This window comes from Vanellus vanellus (genome assembly GCF_965231255.1).
Source record: "Vanellus vanellus genome assembly, chromosome: 7".
NCBI classification, from domain to species: Eukaryota; Metazoa; Chordata; class Aves; order Charadriiformes; family Charadriidae; genus Vanellus; species Vanellus vanellus.
In genome coordinates this window covers 344,934-368,865 of record NC_138912.1, presented here as the reverse complement: position 1 = coordinate 368,865, position 23,932 = coordinate 344,934, and the positions used below count along the sequence as shown (strand labels likewise).

Here is a 23,932-nt window from a genome sequence, read left to right as displayed (position 1 = left end):
TGCTTAAATCAGGTAATGTGCAAAGACTAAGAAATGACTGAATTTTAATCAATTGATCAGAAGCAGACTAATCAACTGTTTTGTTCATCAGGTAGGAGACATTTTAACCGGCTATTTTTGGAATAGTCTGTTTATTTGGAAAATCCGTCTTTGCGTAATACAATCACAGGCATCATTCTCATAATATCAATTTGTTTTAAGAGGCCTTCTCTAGACCTTGATGTCATCTGTCATTTCTTTGTCGGCAGTAAATGGCAATGAGCAAAGCCAAAACGAAGATGTGAATCAGGAGAGTTGGCAAAGCAAAATCGGTTTTTCTTCTGTGTAAGTTGCATATCAGATTTTGCAGTGATAGTGTTAGCAAATCGTGGTAATGTAAATGGTTTAACTTTTAAGTTCTCATTTTCCTTTCCGTGCCATGAGGGCACTAATCAAACTAATGTTATGTACAGGTCAGGAGCGACAGGTTTTTCTCAGTGCTTGCCGGGAGCTGACAGTAGGCAGTATTTATTAACAGTACCTGCAATAATTTGTCAGCTGAATGGAGGATTTGCAGATTTTCATACCAGAAAAGGACAAGTCTTTGCGAGAGATTTTGCTTCAAACGATCCCTTCCTTAGGTCCAATGCACATTAATTTTTCAATAGAATAACATTCCTTACGTAGTAGCTTACTGTTGACTAAAAATGGGAGATGTCTTGAAGAGGAGAAGCAGTATCTCTCTGCAAATCCAATGTGGTATCTTTATAGCTTTGAAAAGTCTAAATGGATGTGATGCATCGAAACTGGAAGGCCGTTTGCGGTGAAAGCCGCCCTGCTGGGCAGCGGGGTTCCGGCAAGCCGAGGCTCTGCGCGTCCCCCTGTAACGCTCTCCTGTCTCGCGGGTCCCTGCCTGGCTCGGTGCGGCTTCTGGCATCGGAACGCTCCCCTAGTCATGTATTCCCAGGGCGCGCACAGGGATCTATCGCCTTGCATTTCTGCCTTATTGCTTACATACTGTACATCTCGTGTACCAATGCAGTTTTTTGTGTGTTTTGGCTGTGCATATTCTTCGTAGCTGCAGCCGTCGCGTTTCAGGCATTTCATACCTTCCTCAGCTGCCGATAGGAAACTCATTGTATTGATTCCTGTTTTGAAATTAAGCGTGGATCGGTGGATTTCCAAATGCCAAGATCTCCGGAAGCATGTAAAATTGCACATTGTTAGGAGTATCAGACAGTTGTTGTTAATAGTGGATACGCTAATAACAGAATAAAATTTTTCAATAATACAAGATTTGAGAGGTGAACAGTAGTGCCTTATCTCCCTGTTTAGTACGGAGCAAAGGCTTGAGAACAAAGTCAGTCTTTACTCCGCATCTGGAAAGATCACCTTTCAGCTGTTAAATACCACCTCAGTAAAAATCTGCTTTGACCAGAAAAGAGAGCTGTCTTTCAGAGAACGATAACTGAGCCCGGAAGAGCCTTGTCGGTCCCTCTCTGTCCGCTGTGGTCATTAACGTTTAGCGCTAACGTGTCACTTTTCGTATAGTTCTCAGAGTACCAACAAATGCTGGAAAACATGATCACAATCTTACAGATGAGTAAACTCGAAGGTAGACGTATTCTGAACTCGCCGCTAATCTGGGGTTCCTAATTCTTGGGTGCCCAGCCCAAAGCCGTAACCTAAACTGCCAAAGGTGTGGAGTACCTCCGTGATGCCCTCGAGATTCCTGTGATGCCCAAATGCCGGTTCTGCATTATTTGTGCCAACTGCTGCAGACTTGCTTTCCTCCAAATTGCTGCTTCAGCCTGACAGGGGAAATCAAAGGCATTATTTCACTGGGGTTGGAGATAGAATTGCCTAAGTGAAGAAAATCAGCCCAGAAACGCGGTTAATATATTGTTCCAGCATAAACTGGTAGGTTTGATCATTTCGATAATTATTTCTGAGATTATGCTGAGAAGATATGTGTATTTGTGCATCCTCGCGTGTACGTAAAGCTGAATGACAGGTGTGGTTTGCTTTGTTTTTTTCCAGAATTATAGATCAGCGCTTTGAGAAGGTTTCGTATTTTGTCTTCGGAGATTTCAACTTTAGACTGGATGCCAAAGCAGTAGTAGAGGTAGGACACTTATTTTTCTTCTGTTACAGCCCCTACCAGGTTTTGTTTCTCAATTTTTTTTTTTCCTGTGGAAAAGCTAAAAGTGACTTAACAAACTAATCTTAATATTGACATCAGACGTGGCTAGCAATACTTTAAGCAGGAACACCTGGCAGGTAACTGAAGATCGCTGTTGTGAGTGTGCAGAAGCAATTAAGAACACAGCTGACGTGCTGCGTTTCTTCCCAGTAGCAGTGTGTAACCTGACTATCGGCTGTAGATGCCCGCGGGCTGCGGGGTCGATGCCGCCGGGTCACGGTGCTGGGTACAGGAAGGAGAAACGTGGGTCCCCATCTGAGATGAGACCTGGAGCCTTCACAACGCCTGCAGGAGCCTCTGCCCTTGGCTGGCATGCAGGTTCCTTGCTTGAAGTCTCTCCGGGCTTCGGCACGGAATACCACATTTCTGTTGTATGGTTGTGGCTGTTGCCGTACGTTTATAGCTCACAGTGAATCGCACAATCGTTTACTGCAAGCGCAGTACGTGCTGGTTCACATTTCTACTCTGTGGGCAAAGAGGGAGACATTTCCTAAACATCTGTGATAGAACTCCGCACTTTAGAAGTAGAGGCAGACGTTTGTGCAAAGCTTTGTGACAGGAACATCTCGCTGTGGAAGGACAACTGGAAGATTTGTATGAACCCAAAAAGAATGCAGCAAACCTTTCTCCCCGAGAGTGAGACTTTACTGCTGAAGCTCAGCCCCAGGTAACGTGGGGTCAGAGACGATATCCGGGTTGAAATCCAATTTAATCTCATGGTTCTCCCACTTTAATTCTCGGAGATACTGTAGTGTCTTTTTGGTGTCCTTGAGGATGGGCATGTATCTTCTAACCCAGAAGCCCTTATTTTGTAACTCAGGGGGCGGGCAGCGAGCGGGCTGCGTGCCGAGGGCTGGCCACCCCTCGCCCCGCTGCGCTGCGGCTCTCCTTCCTGACGTCACCATTGGCCCTTCGCCTGTTGAAAGACGGGAGTTTGACATCACAGCGCTGCGTATGTAGCTAATAACTGCCTTCGTGGAATCCTTTATACATTGCAGTCATTTAACCAACAAACTTAAAGTATAATTGAAATAAAATTCAAGTCACTGATCCAGAATATGCAGCTTCGTACCACATATAGGACAAGGGGTAATGGATTCAAGTTGGAACACAAGAGGTTCCACTTAAATTTGAGAAGAAACTTCTTCTCAGTGAGGGTGACAGAGCACTGGCACAGGCTGCCCAGGGAGGTTGTGGAGTCTCCTTCTCTGGAGACATTCAAAACTCGCCTGGACGCCTTCCTGTGCAACCTCATCTAGGTGTTCCTGCTCCGACAGGGGGATTGGACTAGATATCTTTGGAGGTCCCTTCCAATCCCTAGCATACTGTGATACTGGGATATGTTAAGGACCGAATCCCGCTGTGCTACGCTGCAGTTACCGTCGTTGTCATCAGTGTTTGTAGATTACCTGGTTTTGAAATGTGCCTGTTTGGTTTTTATTCAGTAGTGGTGCGATAGTATTACGGAGAGCGCTGCTGTCCAAGAGCACCTCTATCCCTCGTGCTGCAGCAGAATCCTCTCCGACACCACTGTTGATGAAGGGCGCTATAAGTTTGTCCTAAATTCCGAACCGCCTCACAGCCTGCGGGATTGCAACCGCAGAGAATGCTTTCTTTATTACCAATGGATTAAGATTCCTACATCTATATCTGTGAGTTTCAAAGCGATCCGCTTCTGACAGAATGATGTCCCCGAGCGCAGGGGCTGCACGCTGCGCGAGCTGCACGCGGGTGGGAGCAGTGCAGGCGGTTCGCGGTCCTGACGCAGTACTGCACTCCTCTCGTCACTGCTTTACCGGTGTCAATTAATGCTGCTGCATATGAGCACAGGAGGGCTGATTTGAAGATGAATTTGCCCATTCTTCCTAGATAAGGTGCGTGCATCTGCGAGTGTAAAAAGCATTAGAATAATACGTATTTTCTGTTGCTTTTTTTGAGACGTAGCATACCCCGTGACCAAGAACGTCACCTAGCTACTTTGCAACATTAATTAAACATAATTAAACTTGATCTAGAGACTTCCACTTGTAATTTACATAGGCACAGTTAAAGTCACATTGAGTTTGTTTTGGTACGGTTTATGAACGGGTATGTCGGAAGATCCAAAAGATCCAAGAAATGGGTGTCTCGTGCAGTTCACCACACAGCGGTGACAGTACAGGCAGCGCCTTTGGCAGCATCGCAGCACCGAACAGTCCTGAGCGAGTCAATAATAAGCACACAGCCCTCTGTTTCGGCACTGAAGCCTAGGCTCCGAGGAGACAGAGCAGCGTCTAAAGTGTCATTTGGAAGGGCAGAGTTACAGGCCGCCTCTGGCAGGAACCATCTGAGATAGGACCTCATGGTTGAACGATGTATAAAATATATAATAAGATCCAATCCCAAATCACCTCACAAACTGGTTTATAAATGGCGTTTCTCAACTGCGCCGTTTTGCCAAGCTGGCGGAGGGCGGAGAGCCCCGACCGAGGCCGTGCACCGCCGGCAGCGGCGGAACAGGAGCAGGAGCGGCCAAAGGCGGTCGCTTCGCTGGCGCCCAGCGCCGGCCGGAGAGCTACTCTGCGCTCACGTGGGGACCGCGCGCTCCAGGGCGTACCCGGGCCCCCTCCGGCATTTTGAGCGTGTGCCTGTGCAAACGGCTATTAACCGCTCGTTCAAGTATTCAGCAGTGTGGTTGGTGCTAGGGACTCCAAGGGTTAATCCATTGACCTGTCATCTTTGTATGTATCGCTGAATTTATCTCTGCTTTTCTTCCTGACCTTTCGAATTCCCTCTTGAGACCGCAGTGCGCTAAGCGCTTGGACACCGCGATGCTATGAGCAATACACGGGTTGTGGAAACGTAGACTGGGCTTATACTAAACACAAAGAATAAAGTGTATTTCTAAAGGATTTCTCAATTAAGCCATTGAAAGGGAGAATCTGAGAGCTGTTCCAAATGCGGAGTCCAGACACTGAAGTGCGGTGTGGTAAATCAGATGCCAAAAATGTTGTGCTTATTAATTCAAAATTAATAGACAATAAATCATTAATATATAGTTTATTAAACATTTTATGGGAACCTTAATCTAAAGCCATATTGATTTTCTTGCTAGGAAATTCTGCTTTACTGTTGTTGGAGTAATCCGGGGGGGGATCCATAAAACAGGTAAAGGCTTCTGGCAATTCTGAGGTCCGCGTGTGCGTTAGCACGTGCGTTGTCCGGAGGCATAAACTGGCAAGGAAGACATAGGACATCTGTAGCGTAACAAGCATAGCAAATACACTTGTTATATAGTAGGTTTGAATTACAGTTTGAGCATAATTTGTGGTTTGGCGTGATGATGTTCAGAGAAATACCTACAGCTCGTCCATTGAAAGCACTTGAAAGTTGCCCTCAGCCTGGAAAGGGCCAATGATAAGGTTCCATTTTAGTTTAGCTTTGTGCTTTTGCGCTGCTGCTTTTGGTACATCGTGCTGGCATTGCGTTCGTTTAGTGCTCAACGTCTGCAGTTCGGCATCCTTCACACTAGAAGTGTTTGCAAAAATAAACCCTGTCGGTAGGAACTGTATTTAGTAAGGCAATACATACAAAAGAAAGACTTAACCTTTCCTCAGGTTTTGATCACATTAAGGTATACTCCAAGACCTTCGTTTGCTTCTGATGCTCAGCTAAATTCAGTTAATCCTACGTATGCAGAGTTGGCCGAGTATTTTGCTGCTGTTTAAATTCAAAGATTTGCCTACCGGGTTTTTTTCAATGCTGGATTTGTTGGCTGGTACAGCATTCCGATTATTTGCCCACAGCTTCCAGGTATCTTCCAGCACATCTGTCCCCAGCACGTTATGGAAGTGTTTACAACATATACAAAATTACTATAAGCTTTTATATTAGTTTGATGATGAATTCTAGTATGTATCAACTTCTCTGCAATGTCTCTAGTACAGGTACTGTCACAACATTTCATAGAAACGGGAATTCGTGATGTTTCTTTGTGTAGAAGATGGTTCTCCTGTAATTTTTCCAGCAGTTCTGCTCTCCCTGCATTTTAAAGAGGAGACAGATCGGTGAATGTAATCTTTGTGGTTATCGGACAAACACTGCAAATGTACAGCAGTGTGTGTGACAAAGGTAGTTTTTCTATTTCTGGAAAATTATCTTCTAAAATTGAATTGAAAGAAGATTAGATGAGGCGTCTTTAAAGACACCTGCAGTAGCAATGAGGTATACTGTGGGCTGAAGTTGAAGAATATTCCAGAAATTTAAAAATTATTACGAGTTAGTGTTTTGGTTCTTCAAAAAAGGTAATAGGGTAAATGCTTGGAGGTTCTGAAATTAAACGAGACTGGTTGGCTATTAACTTAAAACCAGAACGCTAAAATCTCTGAAGCACGCTAAGGGTAAGAAGGGAACTGAAGTTTGTGGAGGGATAAATGAGGGGGTTTATTACAAAGAACTGAGGAGGACAGGTTCTTTTTGTTCGATATGAGAAATTAAAGAAATGAAGTTACTGTGAGCGAATGCGTGGAAGGAAGGAAGTTAATTCCCCTGTCCGTCCCAGAGAGCAAGCAGCTTGTCACCCGCCGTGGCTGCTGTGGACCACACAGGGTTTCACGCCGTAGTGGGTCCAAGGCCACTCTGATCTCCACTTGTACCGTTGTATATACTTATTTTTTTCTTTAATCAAAAAAACTTACTGGCATCTAATATTTTCTGTACACTCTACAAACACTTGCTAGTGTAAATGCGGAAGCGGAATGGGTCCCGTAAATCTCTCCTTGCCTCCTCATTCACATGGATCCATGGAGGCGCAAGCAGGAGGGTCGTGACCCCGTCAGTAGGTTTGTAGGGCTGCCTACGCACCGCCGTCCCGCGCGGGCTGCCATTTTGTGTCTTTAACGTGCAGAGGTGCCCTTTCCCCTTCATTTGTTAGAGCAGCTGTTTATAAAAACAGAGGGTTCCCACTCTGGATCGCCCACGCGCTTGGGTGGAACCTGGTGTTGATGCGGTGCGCGACCCCGGAGCTGCCTCCAACCGCCACTCCCTGCGGCAGCCCGGAGCCACGGCGCACAGCGTCGGCGGCGCTCATCCCTAGGAACAGTGCTCCTTCTCGTCCTTCTACCTCAGCGAGGCGTTCACCAGCCTTGCTCTGCTTGCACCAGCCTGCGGGCGCTGGGTGGCTCCAGGCCCAGGAGGAGGGTTTGCCGTCAGCTGCCCGTAGTAACAGTCTGTAGTAAACTTTGAGAACTGCTGTCGTTTCATACTTTAAAAAAAAAAATAGTTATCCACTGAAACTCTTGCCTATAAACCTTCTTAATACTCGTTGTCCATCTTAGGAAGAGGTACAGTTAGGCTTAATAACCTGGGCCTAATTTGACTGTTTTGGAATAAAAACCTTTTTCTGGCTGAGACTACTGATTCAAAAGTCTCCTGAAGTCCCTTGTACTTCCAAGAAAAGAAGAATGCTAATTGCGTGCTCCTCAATTCCAAGAACAGCGACTCAGGAATACCAAGTTCAGTGTGCAAACCGTAGGTCTTTAGGAAAAAGTCTTATTAATGACAAAATCCATTTGCTCAAGGTAAACTATAACCTTCACTTGTACCCAGAAAAAACGTTTTTCATTTTTCCCTCACTAAAGAACATTTTGTCAGGGTTGATAGTAACTTGGTAAGCTGGAGAGCAATGAAGTGTATCGTATATGAACAGTTATAAAAGTAGCAACAGACATGCCGTTTCGAGGTACCGGTCGTTTTGGCCTACGAAAAGGTTTCAAGCTGTGTCTGCAGAAGAAGAAGCAAAGTCCTCATCTTAAAATGAGGAATCCGTGCATGCGCACCTGCCCTGTCTGCTTAATGGGTTACGTTCGACCAGGATATTTCCTTTCTAGGCTTTGGCCAAGCAGATGTTTGATAAGCCGTAAAGGGAATTGCTGATTAAATGTTTTTTAAAAGGTAATAACTCCTCCTGAGGAGGTTGCCTATCTAGCTCCATCATTCACTTGCATTGTGCCTCTCTGCCACCTCTGACCATTTGACTCTATATTATCTAGTAAAATAGGAACAACTTCATTCTAGCATGACTTTTAGCTCCTACCGTATCGCTGAGGCTACGGTGAATCACGTAATTTTCATTTGATCGTACAGTCTCGGCACAATATAGTCTTTCATTTTGAAAGGGACAGTGGTGGCATCAGGTATGTTTACCAAGCGTGGGTGTGCCAGCGCGGTCCAGGGGCGCTCCCTCCTACGGCTGTGGCGGGTTCGCCCCGAGCACAGAGCTCCTCCTGCAAGGCAGCTCGCACTCTCTTTCCAGCAAACCTCTTCTCTTCAAAAAAGAGCTGGTGAAGTCGTTGATTTAGGTCTTACTCAAATCTGAAGAACTACTTTAAGTTGAAGTCATTTCATTGTGGAGTCCTGCGGTTTGTGCAGTAACTGGGACCTCGGCAAAGGCCAGCCGACAAACGCGTGGGTGGGGGTCTCTTTTTCAGCTGAGTGTTATTTGCAGAAGATGCTTGGAAGACATCAGGAAAAGTGCGTGTAAGAATTGAACATTCTCGTTGTTACAAACAGCAGTCATTTATTTTTAAAAAATTCTGACTTTTGCTTTGACAAGTGAGCATTCGGGAGAAATTAGTAATGTTTAATTGTATTAAAAATACTGAAATAGCATAAAGAAGAAAGTGTATATAGTCGTGGGCATGCACAATTCTGCCTCCCTGTCCAAAACCAAAGTAGGCATTGTTGTCTTTCCCAGACGGTGGTGACGTGCAGATGTCTGTACGTGTACACTTAAGTTCTCAGCTGTGTCCATTTCATTCACAGCCGAGTGGCAAGCTCTCCTAGGTCCTGCTGAACTCCTCAGCGCAGGACAAACGAACCCTCTGCTCTACGATGGTAGTTCTAGACAGCGTAACGTGGCATCTGAAGCACCGAAGTATTTTCCAGTCATGTTCTCTGTCTTTGGACTATTGCTCTCTTTAACACAGTTTATTTGAAGAGTGTTTTCAGAAAACAATCTTTGTATGTGGCATTTCTGCTAGCTATGACTGTAGATTTTCCTCAGCAATTTCATAAATTAAAAGAAAAATTTAGAAACATTTTTCATTAGTAAATCCATATCATATTGACACTTAACATTTGAGCATTTTATCATTTCCGTAGCGACAAGTTTCACGTTTGTTCCCTTATAAAAAGAATCTATTTCAATAATCACAAATAATCTGACGATTTTGGGTTTCGTGAACACAAATACCATTCCATTTAGTATGGCAGAAAATGTGATTACAATTGGAAGATTATTAAACGGGAAAATGTTTAAAGTGGGGATTATGCAAATTGTCTTCTTTGAAACCATTTCAGCATAGTAACGCACTTGCAGAGAAACGCTGCTAAAAGAAAATATAACATCAGTGATCACAAAGATTATGCAGGGACTGCGTTGGCCTCAGTATTTACAAAATAGCTGATGTTTCAAATCTGTAGCGGGGGAACTAGAAGGCATTTTCAGAAATGAATCAGCAAATTCAGAAAATGAAAAAAATTAATAACCGCATAGCAGTTTGGTACTGAAATTGTAGAAGTCTTGGCTCAGGCAAGAAATGGGCAATTGCTAACAGAAAGTAGAAGTGCATTTTAAGAAAGAAGGTGAACAGATGACATCCCAAACACCTCAGTGCATGACAGGCTTGAGACGTGACATGGAGTGGCAGTAGTTGAAGAAGGAGGGAGTCTTTCCAGCGGCTGGATCAGAGGTGGCAGTGAGCTCACAACTGGTAAGGGCAAGAGATCGCCAACGTCTGTATGTTGGCTTGACTGGATTCCCTATCTCAGCTTTCAGCCGTCACTGTGTGCCTGGTGCTGTCTTATCCCAGTCCTGAACTGGTGTCTGGTTTCTGCCTCTGGGGCCATGGAAGAGTACCTTGTGTTTCTCTTTAAGACATTTATCTTACCTGTGGGTGCGTTCTCCCAGTCTTCCCTCTAGCTCACCCATTCTCTTTCTCTCCATCCCTCTAAAGGTCCTGCGCCCACGCCCACATCTCCACCCCATCTCTCCGTTTGCTGGTTGGGATATGGAGAACAGAAACATCTACAGCTCTTCTCTTCTCCCGTTCTTATTTAACAAATATTGAAACTAGGTCTTGAAACAAGAAGGAAAAGGTATACAGAAAAGCAATCTTTTCCTGAATCATAAGAGTATGAGAAAGAATGTGGTCAACAATTGCTGATGTGAAGTTACTAATAGTTGGGATTATGAAGAGTAACAACTTAAACATCTGTGTACCAGCCCTCGGTGTTTGGGCATAGAATTAGGTCGTTTTATTCTCCTTAGAGGCAGAAAATCTGCAAGAGGTGAAACTCATGTCTTGTATACACTTCATAGTCGATTGTGTGATGCCAGAGTAGATACTGAATATACACAGTGCAATAAATACACGTTTTCAGGTGATTTGTGCATGTTTTGAGGCTGACCTCAAACCTTATTGCTCTGTAGTCAGGAGTTGTTGAATATAGTCGGAATGGTTGGAAATACGCAATGAGAACCGTCAACAGCTAAGAAACCTATTTCTACCTATTCTGGGCTTACTTCGATGTTTGTAAGTCTAATCTTCTGTCTTTCCTCTTGTGCGAGAACTAAAGCTGATTAATGTGTCTTTTTAGATCAACAGAAGTGCCATTTCACACACGATGTTTTAACATTGCGGTTTTGCCCCTAAGCCACTCAAAATCTGACTCTCAGACACAGAAACTACAGACGCTTTAGAAATTTCTGAGATGAGGTATGTGTCTTTTGGCTGATCGCTGCATTGAGGAATAGTTAGTAGTGATGGGCGAGGAAAGAACAGACCCTCTTCCTGTAGCTTCTACGGCAGGACCAAATAAAAAGGCAGAGGTATGCAAATGCTACCGCAAGCAGAACCCTTCTTACGACAGTAGCAAAGTAATTAAAGTTTGACTAAATGTTGACCGGAGCAGGACTATTGAAACCTCGTTATGACCTATTAAATCTTTACATAGTTAGGAAGGAAAGCTTCTAATATAGTGCTACAAATCATGCGAAAGAGCTCTTTTTTACATGTAGGAAATGGATTGTTCTTTCTTTCTCGCATTCTTCGATTAATGTGTTCTTTTGCTGCATCGTGGCTGGTAGTTTGAAACTGTAATAGGGTTCCCTTCTTCCTTCAGTAAAGTGACATTAAGCCATCCTTATAAAAGAAAAATGGCATTCCTTTATTTTTGAGATAAACCTGCATATCGTGGAATAAATTATTCTTAATAGCTCACAAGCCTCAGAACGGGTTTCCGTTCCAGTTAGAAATGCGCGTACGATCCTGGATTGGTTTTGTCTTCTCAAACAGTTCATTGTAAATAACTTTGTCTCATAAAGATTTTAACTTTCTTTATGAGCTAAACTGATTCTAGGAAATGTTGGAAACAAAATCTTGTGTAAAATGAAAATGTAATAAAGATTTATTAAATTAAAATGCATAAAACTTCAGGTCTAATAAGGACAGTTTTATTAATGAATGTAAATTGCAGGAACCCATCTGAGGCACCTGCTAAATGTTCATTATAAATTACTCTCATAGACATCGTGATGAGTTTCATATTGTAGCCAGACTTATAAAAGCATGCAGATTGCTTCCCCAAGGGACTGTATATTTACTTAACAGTGTAGTTAATTGCAATTATTTATTTTCCAGTGATTGCAAATGGCTTCTGCATTAAAGATATATGTGGCTATTAGGAATTATTCAATTACCTCTCTTTTTCTCAGTAGTCTAAGTCAAACCTGAGCTCAGATTCCCAGAGGTCAGTCAGTAGTGTATTAACTCGGTATGTTCCTTAGCTTTCGGCGGCGGCCAAAACTCTGTAGTCTGAAGTCTTCTCAGCAGAGCTACCTTGAGAAATACTGGTTACCCGTCCCCGCGGCTGATTTTTTGACATCTTCCCTTCCATCCCGATGCTGCCACGCTTATTGGCAAGATTCATAGGAGGTTAATTAAATCCATCTTCACAACAACGAGGGGCCAATGAGCCATATCCTCGTTGCAATAGTAAATTAAATGATGCAATTGTTTCTGCTTCCATCACGGAGAAGGGGAGAGATGAGTGAATGAATTGTTCTCTGGCTGCCTCCTCTGGGGCCCCGGAGGGTCTAGTAGCATGTGGTCGTAAACCTGCTTTTAATTTGCGGCTACAGGAAAAGATGACACTGTTATCAGCAGGCAGAGGTCTCGCGCAGCGTCACGATGTGAAAGATGGCACTGTTTAAAAACTAAAAGGAACTCTATTGCCCCTGGGGTTTAGCAGCTCCTCCTGTTTCAGATGCAAATTAATACAAACACAGTTACAGAGCAGAACAGAAAAGACGATACGTTGATCAAATTTGGCACTGCCTGGGCCGTAATTAAAACGTACACAAATTAAATACAATTATCTTGTGCTTTCTAATAGGGCTGAGCGTCATTAAACTAATTAATAACGCCGTCCATAAGCTGGGCTCGGCCGCTGTGGTTGTTCAGAGCGCGTGTTTCGCGCCTTGCGTGGCAGCGACTGGCAGCTGGGAGGCTCAGCTGGCACCGGCTGCCGGCGGGTGACGGCGGTACCAGCGGCGCCCGTCCCCACGCGGCCCGGCGGAGCTGGCGCCCGCCACACCTGCCACCCGTCACCTGGCGGGCAGCGATGGGCGCGCGGAGCGCGGGGGGCGAGCGCCGCCTCTTCCCGCTGCTGGCCCGGTCCTGCCGGGGAGGTGCCCACCGACCACCGGCCCGCGGGCGGCTCGCGGGGCCTGGGGGCTCCTGAGACAAGCGCCGTTTCTGAACGGCTCCGGCTCAGGGTTGGTCCCGTACACCAAATGCCAGGGGAGAGGTGGGGGGGCAGGAGGAGGCTCCTGGAGGGCGCGCGTCTTTCCTCGGGGGCTCGTGGATACCTGTTGGCACAGGGCGTAGTGCTCCCGACGAAGCAGCCAAAATTACCTGGAGGGAGACCTCGCGGCTTTCCTCGGGCTGGCCGAGCCTGTGCTCAGGTGCACACGGAATTGCCTTCGCAAGGGCGCACAGTTAATAGGGTGGGAATGCCAGATGCCAGGTACCCACTGCGACCTCCCCAGCCTTCACAGCGCTCGGCTGTTTAACAGGGTTGCAGGTTAATCTCTGCTCGATGACGTACTCGTTAAGAAACAGGCCCTGAGATCTGCTTGCCAAAACTTTGACAGTGCCCAGGCTCTTGCACCTGTAGCACGTGGAGCGTGTGAGTCCGAACAGGGGCGGCGCTTCATTGCGCGCTTGTCTTCCAGCGTTAGCCATCGACTGTTTCAAGTCAGGGCAAGAGGGCTCATCGTATCGCGGGGGCTGTAGCTAGAAAAATGGGTATAACTAACCATTAACAACATCCTGACTCGAAAATTATCTTTATAAAAACAGGTGTAATTTGAATCATTAAATAGAGTATTGTAATGCACAATGAAAGTCTGTAATAAGTATTTAACTAAAGTCACCTATTAATTTTTTTTTCTGCTTATATCTAGTATAGAAGCTCAACTGAGCAAAATATCGCCTGGGTAGATGCTGTAAAATTTTTTCTCCGTCTAAGAATTATGTCACTTTAGATGAAATAGATGTACCTGGAAAAAATGCATTCTTTTTACATTTTTGGTTTATTCCCGGTTGTTACCATGATAAAAAATGTTAGCATCTGTGGACGAATTATGCACTAGTATTTGAAAGGCACCCATTGATGGTATAAAGTAAAAGAACGGGGGGGGAAGCTTGCGCTCTGCATATTTGCACAATTATATCAAAAGCATATATATAAGGAATCTTTTCAGAAATACACCATGTAGTATAGATCGATATTTTGCCTGCTTGTCAAAAACAAAGTTGAGAAGAAAGAATTTGCTGTCCATCAGGAAATCAAGGAGCAGGATCATATCTGCCTCTGTATTATACGCAGGAACGCCTGTTGCAATGGCAAGTTTTATTCTTGAGTTGGAGTCAGAAATACGGTAAGAGCTGATGAACTGAATACACAGAATCTCTGGGAATGTGTGCAGCTGTGTTAAAACATTTAAAAAATGCATTTAACACATTTTTACCTGAAGATAGTCGTTCCCAAATGTGGGAGAAAAGCATACTAAGGAACCAAGATTGATATTTTGTGAAAAAAGAAAAACCTTATTTTTATTTCGATTTGGGCACACATTTAACGTTGGTGGAAGAAAAGCCCTGTCTTTAGTATGAAGTTCACAGTGGCACCTTGTTACCACTGACTGGTGGGAAAGGGAGGAGTACTTCTGGAGGGCGGACAAATTGCCGGTGTGTGCCAGGCCATGTATGCGAGTCGGGCAGCAAACACCTTTGTGTGGAGACAGTAGTTTGCTGATGCATTAAATCGTTTTCCATGTAATTCAGATCTTGATCACTTCTGTTTCCTGTAAAGTTAAGGGCACCTTATCTAAACTGTTGTGTAGTGACAGATAAAAACCCTCCGATACATACGGCTTGGGGGTTTGTGTGCAACAATGGTACAAGAGCTTTCTGACGGTTTCTGCATCTCCTTTCATAGAGGCACAGTTTATGCAGCATCTTCCCACAGGACAGACCGGTTTGTGTGTGAGCTGCAAGACACGGCATCGCTCCGCGTCCACCCTCACGCCACAATGCTGCTTTATGGCCCTGCGGTGGCTGGAAAGCTGCTCTGCTTTGTTCAGATCCGCCACCAGCTCATACTCACTGTCCTGCTTTTCCAGTGGAGAGGGAGAGCTTTCCTTCGGAGTTTTTGGGTAAAAAAGGTACTTACTGACTCCAGCGGTAAGCAGTTTAGGCACTGCTGCTTTATCAGTGACTGATGGCCCCAGGACCCCATCATGCCTTGATAGTACAGTATAGGACAAAAAGACAGCAGTTATCTGCGGTAACACTCAGGGATAGAGTATCTCAAGAGTTTCAACTGTTTGACCTGTTACAAACTTTATTAATTCTTGCTTTTCAAGCTCTGGGGGAAGTTGCCTTAAATAAAGCAAGATATTAGTAATGTTTCATGAAAATAAACCAAATGGCCTGACAAAGAGTAAATAAAATGTGCGGTCTTTAGTTAAAGAAATCCTCTAATTTGGGTTTTTTTACAAAAACCACATACCAGAACAAAGTCTCTTTCCAGACTAAATTTTTCAACTGTATTTGATAATGGAACCAAATTCCATTACCAAGCAAACTCCACTAACTTCAATGTGCTGTAGCCCTCATTCCCCTGCCTGTGCCATTTCTCTTTTTTTTGACACATTCCTGTTTCTGAATATGTAATTATCACTCACTAGATCCATTTTGAGATTATTTCTGTTTGATTCCATCCCACTCAGATGTGCATAAAAATTACGGAAATAAAAAAAGTGATTGATTACATATTTCCGCAGTTGATTACTTAATCATCAGTGAGTTATTGAATTGCCCCTTGCAAGAAGGGCGATTTGGTTTTTTTTTTTTGATTGATCCTGAGTTTGGTTCTTAATGGGATCTCTGCCATGAAGTCATTGAGATAAAGGTGTTCGGTACATTTTGTGTAGGATTGTAACCTTATGAGGTAGGCAGACGTGTAAAGCTCTTTGGCAGGCTTAGATTTTTAGTTTGTTTCTCTTTCTTCTGGCTTCTTCGGACCTCTCTGCGTTAACATCACCTTAAAAGTAAGTGGATCTGGTTTGAAAGTCCCCATTTCACTTCAGATTATCGTAGACTTCAGTATTAATTTTAAGAGGGTTCAGAAGACACACCCTTAACTACTCAGCGGCTTGGAATATGCACGTGCAGCTTGTTACACTTTTGTCTCCCTCGTGCTAGTTTCTGTATTAGATCTGTGGCAAAGGGGTGACAGATAGCCAGGCAGCTCTGTTCATCCCTCTTCGTGAGGAAGACTCACACGGGGGTAGTGGTGAACATAATTTCTAAAAGATTTGGATCAGATGCAGGTCTCCACTATGTTTTGGCATTTTCTGCATTATTAAAGGAAATACGGATTTTCCAATCCACAAGATGTGTCCACAAATCGGCCTTTATTAACACTGATAATTCAGACAACAGTTTTACCTTTCTCAGAATAGGATTACCCATAACATATCATATTTCCAAGTCCCAATTTGAGACAAGAATTTGACATTTCAAAGCAAAATATGCAAAGTGACAGTCCAAGAATCTCAAATTAGCTATAATACTTGTTACAATTTTTAAGTTGTTGCTTCTGAAAAAAAAAAGGTAGTTTTTTAAAAAGTATGAAAAGCTTCCTGGCCACTTATGCAATAATGCAGGGTGTTTTTAAGTTGAGACCTTTCAAGTTTTTTTTTTCCTCCTGTGAGCGAAACAGAAATTGAAAAGAAGGGCTAATACTGTGAAATCCCACTCTTTCTAGCCAGGTCGGGTAAAGGTGCTCCGTCCGCTCGCGCAGACACGGGGTCTCTGCAGCCCACGCACCGCCGCCCGCCCCGCGCTCCTCCTGTCTCCGTGGGCACCGTTAACCCCGTACAGGTACCTCACAGCCCGGCATTTTCCTTGGTCGGGGGTAGGATTTAGGAACTCATCTGAACAGTGAATAATAAATTACGTGCAACGCGCTTCCCAGCTGGCGCGGCCAGACGTGGCGCGGTGGGCCGTGAGGAGGGCAATGGCGTGTGGCGCAGTGCCGGCCGGGCCAGGCGCGTTGGGAATGGCAGTGTGGCGCGGCCCGCGCGCGGGGAGAGCTGTCAGCCCTGCCGACGGCCGCCCGGACGGCTCCCCCTCTCTCCCCGGGCGATGGAGAGGCCGCCGGCGGCCGTGTCACCCGCAGAGAATGCCGCCGCGCGCTCGTGGTGGCGGAGCGAGGCTGCAGGCCCTGTGCGCAGTGCTCCTGCACGCACTGTGCCATGGCGGGCCGTCCCCCCGCGGCGCGGGCAATGGCGCCCTCACCGCTGGGGGTGGGTCGTCGGGAGACGGAGGAGTCTGAGCAGGGAGCGCCCGGCCGGCCTGGGCTGTCTCCTCTCGGTCTGCTCAAGCATCTCTGGCACATAAAGAAAATTACGTTAGTCGGCCGAAATACATCTTTGTCCCAACTGGTAGCCATCAGGTCTGTCCGCTGAGGGGCAGGCTGAGATATGGAGGGCACAGCCGGGGTTGTGCCCGGGGTCTGAAGGAGGGACTCCTCACCCGCCTGCGCTGACCTGTGTCACACACCCTGTGTCCTCTTGTCACTAGATTTGGGTGATCAGTATGCAGTAAATTGCTTTCATTTAGGCTTTATGTCTCTGAAGCATAGGAGAGGAGATGGGCAGTGTTATTTTAGATGTTCCCCTTACCCAAAGGCCGTTTGTTTCAGCCATCTGCGGGAAAGGTTGATGGGGTGAAGTGGTGATGTTGGGACCGTTCTGCTCCTCACTAGTCCCACCTGAGGACAGGAGGACCACTGGGGCTGCGTCCTCTGCGTGCTGTGTCTGAAACGGCATCACCTTTGTCTTGGTAACACATCGCCATAGAGGTTCTGTGTCCTGTACTGCCCACAGCGTCTTTTACATCTACAGTCCGACTGTGGAAATCAAATTAGTTTCTTCTTACGCAAAACCCAAAAAGCTGTCTTATTGAAGAGTGGGAAGGGCGCGAGATACAAGTTCCTGGTGGTGACTGATACATTATCTCTTGTGAAAATTTTAGCATCTCATCTCTGTTATTTAAAATCTAATCCTTAATTTTTGCATTACTGCCTACACAAGAACGCTGATAGGATGTTATTTACAGCTATTATAAGCTTTCACAAGGATCAATACTGTCTAATAATTTAGTATGTAAAGCCATTAAGGGGTTAAAATGAATTTTATGAAAAGAGATTATAGGATCTTTATCACATGTTGTTTATCTGATCAACAGTTAACAATTTAAGACAGTATTATCCTAGTAAAAAGAAGATTTGTTTCAGATACTGACATAAACATCCCCTCATAATAGTGGCTTTTCATTTACTGCATTGCAATGTACCATAAGCTTAAAGGCACAACAGCTTCTTTGTGTGTCTCAATAATGCTTGTCCAGAGTGATGTCAGTCAATTTTTGACCTATACAGTCTGCTGTTATTCTCAACAATCATAGAATAGATTTTTTCTTTCCTTTAATGAGTTAAGAGTATGCCAATAAAATCCTTGAAAATTATCATATTCCTTTATGGTATCTTCCTCTGGAAGAACAAGGTGTGTTACCGACGTGAACATTTTGGCACAGTCATTAGGATTTTTCATCTGGCTTCTACTGGCTTTTGTTGTTTCCTTGGATTATTTTTTTTACATACCATTGGGTAGTTAGAGGACCACTTCTTTGTGGCTGACTTTCCAAACACTTTTGTAACTTGCTGTTTCAGTGGGATAAATAAATGCTAATGGTTAAATAGCACTTTCTCATAGAGGTTGAAACCAAAATTGTGTACATGAGATGGCATGCTGGTAGGAGCAAACTCTGAGTTCAGCCTCCGTTCTGCCACGCCGGAGTCCCACAGAATAGCACAGAAGAGGCAAAGGCAGAGTCAGCCCCTTTGTGCTCCTTGGAGGCTGTTCCTCCGACGGGGAAGAAGGTCCGTAGAATGGGCTGGGGTTCATCCCAGATGCATGTCATGCCTGCGGGGGTGGGGGTTCGCCCCTCGGCATGTGCCCTTGGGGAGCGGGTGCTCCCGGTCCCCATGGGGTCCCCACGGGCGCGGAGGCAGCGCTCGGGGCAGGACTGAGCAGGATGGCGACCTCGGTGGCACAAAACGATGTGCTCGGCCTCTCCTTTCCTGCCAGAAAAGGGGGAAAATCAGCTTCCTGGAGGAAAAACATCTTCCTGAGCTTTTAACACAGCGTAGCTCCTCAGCATCTGCCCCGCAGACCTTGGTCACAAGCGCAGACCGAGGCCACGGGGCTCAGTCCTGCCCACGCGGTGGAGTGCCGGGAGGCTGCTGAGTGGCTATAGGAAGATTTCCATCATCTACCATCCATCCCTCCAGAGCGATTCCAGCCCTCAGACAGCAAGTGTGTTAGTTTACTCTCCAACCTGAAGAGGTCCAGTATGGATTACAGTACCATTGCTGCTAGTGACATTAAACTCCTGTCCTTACTGCCTTCTGTGTGGCACTCAGATCACCTTGCTTCCATAGAGACAGTAGAGAAACGCATATACCGGATGAACTCTTTATGGAAATCGCTTTGTGTTTCTCTAACGCTATTTCTAGATTACTTTTACTCATATAACTCTAATACTTCCCTGAAAATTACACCCGTTTTACTTCTTTACATGTTTTCAGCTGAGCACAGTGTAACTGTAGTACCGCCATTAAGAAGCACAAACTAAACCGGGAGAGAGCTGGACTTTCATATGGATCCCGTATTTCCCCCTCACTGTCGTTTGGGGGTTTTGAGCCATGAAGTCCCTGCAGCACAGCCCCTAAGTTCTCCTTGGAGAAACATCTCCGGACCGCAGCTGCCACTGCTTGCTTTCTCTGCCCTGCAGTGTGAACCGTGCAAGTATCACGGGAGGCAGCACCGTGCAACCCAGTCATTACCAGCTTTGGAGTAAAGTCAAGTATGTGCTAAATGCTTGAGTGACACCAACTGAACTTCAGCGAGCCAAAGGTCCAGAGTGTACAAGAGATTTAAATTACAGATTGCCAAAGTGGCACTGAAATTTGTTCTTCTTTTGTCTACCGGGTATTTTACATTATATAAAATGAATACCAGATGATAATTGCCAATGTGGTGTCTTCTATTGATTTAATTCAATAAGCAGCTTCACCTCCACCTTATGCATGCACTTGCCTTAAAATATATGCATTATGAAGACAGTGATTCAAAGTCTTTAGGAAATCAATATCAAGAAAGGATTCTGTTCTTCAACTATTGACAGCAGAATAACTCTAAGAAACAATGACAAACAATAAAAGCAGGGATAGACAAAATTAAGGCTGTAATTCTGTTGGAGTTATGCTCTACACAAGTCTCAAACAGTTGCTTGATATTGCATATTGTGTGTGCTTTAGCAAATAGCTTGCGTTGAGCCCTTGCTGTCAGAATTTCTGGTTGAAAACCTGTAACCATTGAGATGAAAGGCTATTTTTGCCAATGATTTATATACAATTGGCTGGTTTACTTAATTTTTTGCCAGTAATTTGTACGGATGTTTTTTCAACCATGAGCGTGCACTGGGAAGATATAAGAGGGTATATATGGGCTGTTACCATTAACATTGTTCCCACCTTTGATAATTTCCCTACAACTAAATAAAACTTACATCAAAGCCTCTAATGTTACAGTATTTAGACTGAGCAGCTCTGTGGGCTAATTTATAGTGGTTTTGTAATGGTAATTTTAAAATCCCTTAATACTGGCAGCTGAATTCCCTGCACATTGAGTATAGTTCCAAGAAGTTAAAGGGTGTCTTTTATGGAGTAGAACATGTTACAGTTAGTGCAAATCATACTGGTTGCTTGGTTGATGCAGCTCTGAGATGGAATTGTTATGGACAGTTCACTACTGCAACATACAAGTAATACTGTGTTATTAACATTCATCCAGAAAAAATATTTTTAAATGCCATTCAAAACCCTAGTCTGCTTTGATTTTCTCACTCTGAAGTATCAAAGACAGTCCACGCGTCTAGATAATAAGTCGTGAGTATCCACTACACAGATACGGGAATTTCTTTTCGGCAGGTGTTGAAGGCTTATCAAGTATCAAGTTTGAAGTATTACCCCACTTGTAAATGTCATTGAATAAACCAGTAAGATTTATTTTTCATTTCTGTCTTTCATTTTTGGAGTTTTAACAAGTGCTGAATTTCATAAGGATGTCAGTATCGCACTCAAGTGAAATGTTTGAGAGCTCCGTTCACATCTGATAGTAGAAAATTCGGAGTTAATGTTTTCCTTGAATGTATTGAAAATCTCTTTACCTTGACATATTTGTGTATAAAGCCTGGGTGACGTGTCCTGACCGTTGAATCAGTAAGTGGAAGTTGGATGGCACTCTCTCTTCTGCTCTTTGTCCACTTGCTCCGTGGCTGTGGCCGCAGCGGCGTCTGCGCGCACAGGCGTGCTGGCAGCGTGGTTGCTGCAGCGAGGCTTCTGGGGGACGGAGGCGGTCAGAGAGGTGTCTGCGCAGGTTGTAGACAGGAGGTGGGCGTTCTGCAGAACGGGGCGGTTTTGATCAGTCGGGTGTTGGATTTCTCCTGGATCATCGCTCCAGCAGTTTTGTTGTTCCTTCATTACTCTGTCATTTCTGTTTCTTTCCTTTAGTCAGGAGGGTCGTTTGCCATGTTCATTACTTTTAGACATTTAGAACAGGATCAATATTTTACTGTATCTGGCCAGGTTTCCATTTAGAAAGTAGGACAACAAAATTTACATCTTTTATTTCATGCACTTAATAAAACTGAAACTTGTGGTTTAGAAATAGCAGAGGTCTCCTGTATGTATTTCTAAACCACGTGCTAAAAGAACCAGAAAATGCTCATCACAGAAGATTATGAAGCATGCAATAGTCCATTAGTAACAGAGGAGGATTTTATCTGGTAGGAGTGGCCAATTTTAATTGTCCATCTGTAGGCAACAGTCTTTAATGTTGTTTTAGAACAAATCGGAGTACCTGGGACATTGCAGAATGCTAAAAGAGGGATAGATTTGTGTCTGTGGTTAAGGGGGAAGAAAGGAGGGAAGCACCAAGCACGGTTCTCATCAGCTGAAAGCTCGTTAGCTTGACATTCGTTTCAGGTAAACTAATGGAAAAGTTGCTAGTGAGAAAAAAATGAAAGATAAAATGCAATCACAAAATATGCTTGAACAAGGCAGTTTGTCGTGAGTCACAACCTGGATGAAAATGGCAATCAAGTGGTCATACGGCAAAACGAGTTCATTGAAAACGTACCATTGTTTGGCTGTTTGCACCTGTAGGAGCGCTGAGGACTCATTCGTAGTCAGAACGGTGGGAGACGCTGAAGGCAAACAGCTCAACCTCAGCTCCCACGGCAGCGCCATGGCAGATGTAATTAATGCATCTTTAGGTGTATTTTTTTAAATTGCCGTTGATTTTACATGGGGCTGCAGAGCTGGTATGTTGAAATCCATCAAACTTCTTCAGTCCGTGTGCTGAACAAGCGTGATTTGGCATGAGAGGAGAGCGGGGCACTGTGTGTGTTCACCGAGACCCTAGGCCAGACCTGGATGCCAAAGAGGAATTACTTTCACAGGTAGTATCAGGTTTGCTGGACCTCAACCTCCATTAAACTTAACTCGAACCGCCCCGGCTGGTGGTTCAGAGGGGGTTTCCCGGGAGTTTGTAGTTAGAAAACTGCAGTCTCCGCATTCTGCTGTGTTTACAGCAATGTTCCCGTTCCTTTCATATCCAAATGATATTTAGACACCACTAACAGACATTTTGAAATGAAAATTCCTGCACGAGAAATTAGCCACAAGAGTGAGTAATAAGAGTTTCTTTCCTTGGAACAAATATCCGAGAAATTGGGGAATGCGCCATGTCTTAGCAAGACCTAATGTCTTTCTGAAGATTTGTTTTCGTAAAAGAAATGCCATTTGCTTCAGTTCAGGAGGAAATTGGTGCAACATAGCGGTCTGCGGTGTGTATGATCACGCCGGACGAGCGCATGGTCACCTTTGGCTTGAGTTTTGGCTAGGAATTTGTTAAAGCATCCTAAGCAGACTTAGATACCTTCTGTCTCAGATCTTCTTTCCAGGAAAACTATTTCTACAGAGTTTCATGGCGGTGAGGGAAGATACCACTTCTTTGTTTCTTTACCATATGCATCTCATTGATGCTAATAATTAACAAGTTAAACCTGCACCTGACCATAAACAGCTGATGAAACATTTCTTTTAGTTATCCCCTATATTCTGGATAGAGACAGTCAGTAGGTAAAATCTATGCAAATGTGCAGAGTTCAAGTGAGGGCTATCCTAAACAGGACTTAAGCTATGCACCCGCCTTTGTGCCAAATTTTTCAGGGTTTTTTTTCTCTCCTGTAATGAATACATGTATTTTGTGCATTGGAGCATGGCACAGGGCCTTTTGGATGGCAGGCTCTTCAAGAAAGAGGAAGAGAGTTTTAATCACAAAAGCAGAAACTTCAGTCAGAGAAGTGATTCTGCACTTTGTTTCGTTTGTAAATGGTGCGTATTGGCTTTTGTGAAACAGAACCCGGGTCCAATTCAGGACAGCGCTTCATAGATTCTTTACGTGGGGCTTTTTGAGCCTGAAATAGTGCACATGAAAAGAGAAGGAGATTCAACATAATTTGTTCCAACAGCTAGTCTAAGATTTTTTCCAATCAAGATTCTTTAGGCATATTCCTCATTGTTGAGCTATAAGCAGCTTTTAAAATAATAGCATTAGCCTATATTTCAAGACTTCGCTGGGTGTTCCCAGCTCTGGTGATTAGTTATAAGAAATGAGAAATGCGTGTATTGTAACCTTTTAATGGATACGGGAGACTTGTAAACTAGGTTGAGATTTGAGCAATTCGTAGATTTCAAAATGAGCTGTAGAGTTCATTGAAAAAGAAAAATGCGTCATTGAAATTCATGGTGCCGCTTTGGTTTTCTTTGCTGAGATTTATCATTGAAAGCCATATTGCTTTCCCTTTGCCTTTATTTAAAGCTCTTCAATACATTGTTTTTAAGGACCATTTCTTTTACAAGCTTTTCCTTTCAGCTTGCTCAGGGTATCGGGTCCTATGAACATCTGTTTGTGCCTAAAATCAGCCGGGACCTGGACTGTATCCTGCC

General features: G+C 44.4%; 1 protein-coding gene across 1 annotated transcript in view; it reads left to right on the top strand.

The window, feature by feature from the left end:
• INPP5A (inositol polyphosphate-5-phosphatase A) overlaps positions 1-23,932 on the top strand; it is a gene marked incomplete at its 5' end in the record, with an annotated part of 249,378 nt that overhangs the window by 171,892 nt on the left and 53,554 nt on the right. The window contains one exon of the mRNA XM_082486228.1: positions 2,020-2,104. Within this exon, the coding sequence (XP_082342354.1) occupies positions 2,020-2,104 (85 nt within the window). The remainder of the gene's footprint in view (positions 1-2,019; positions 2,105-23,932) is intronic.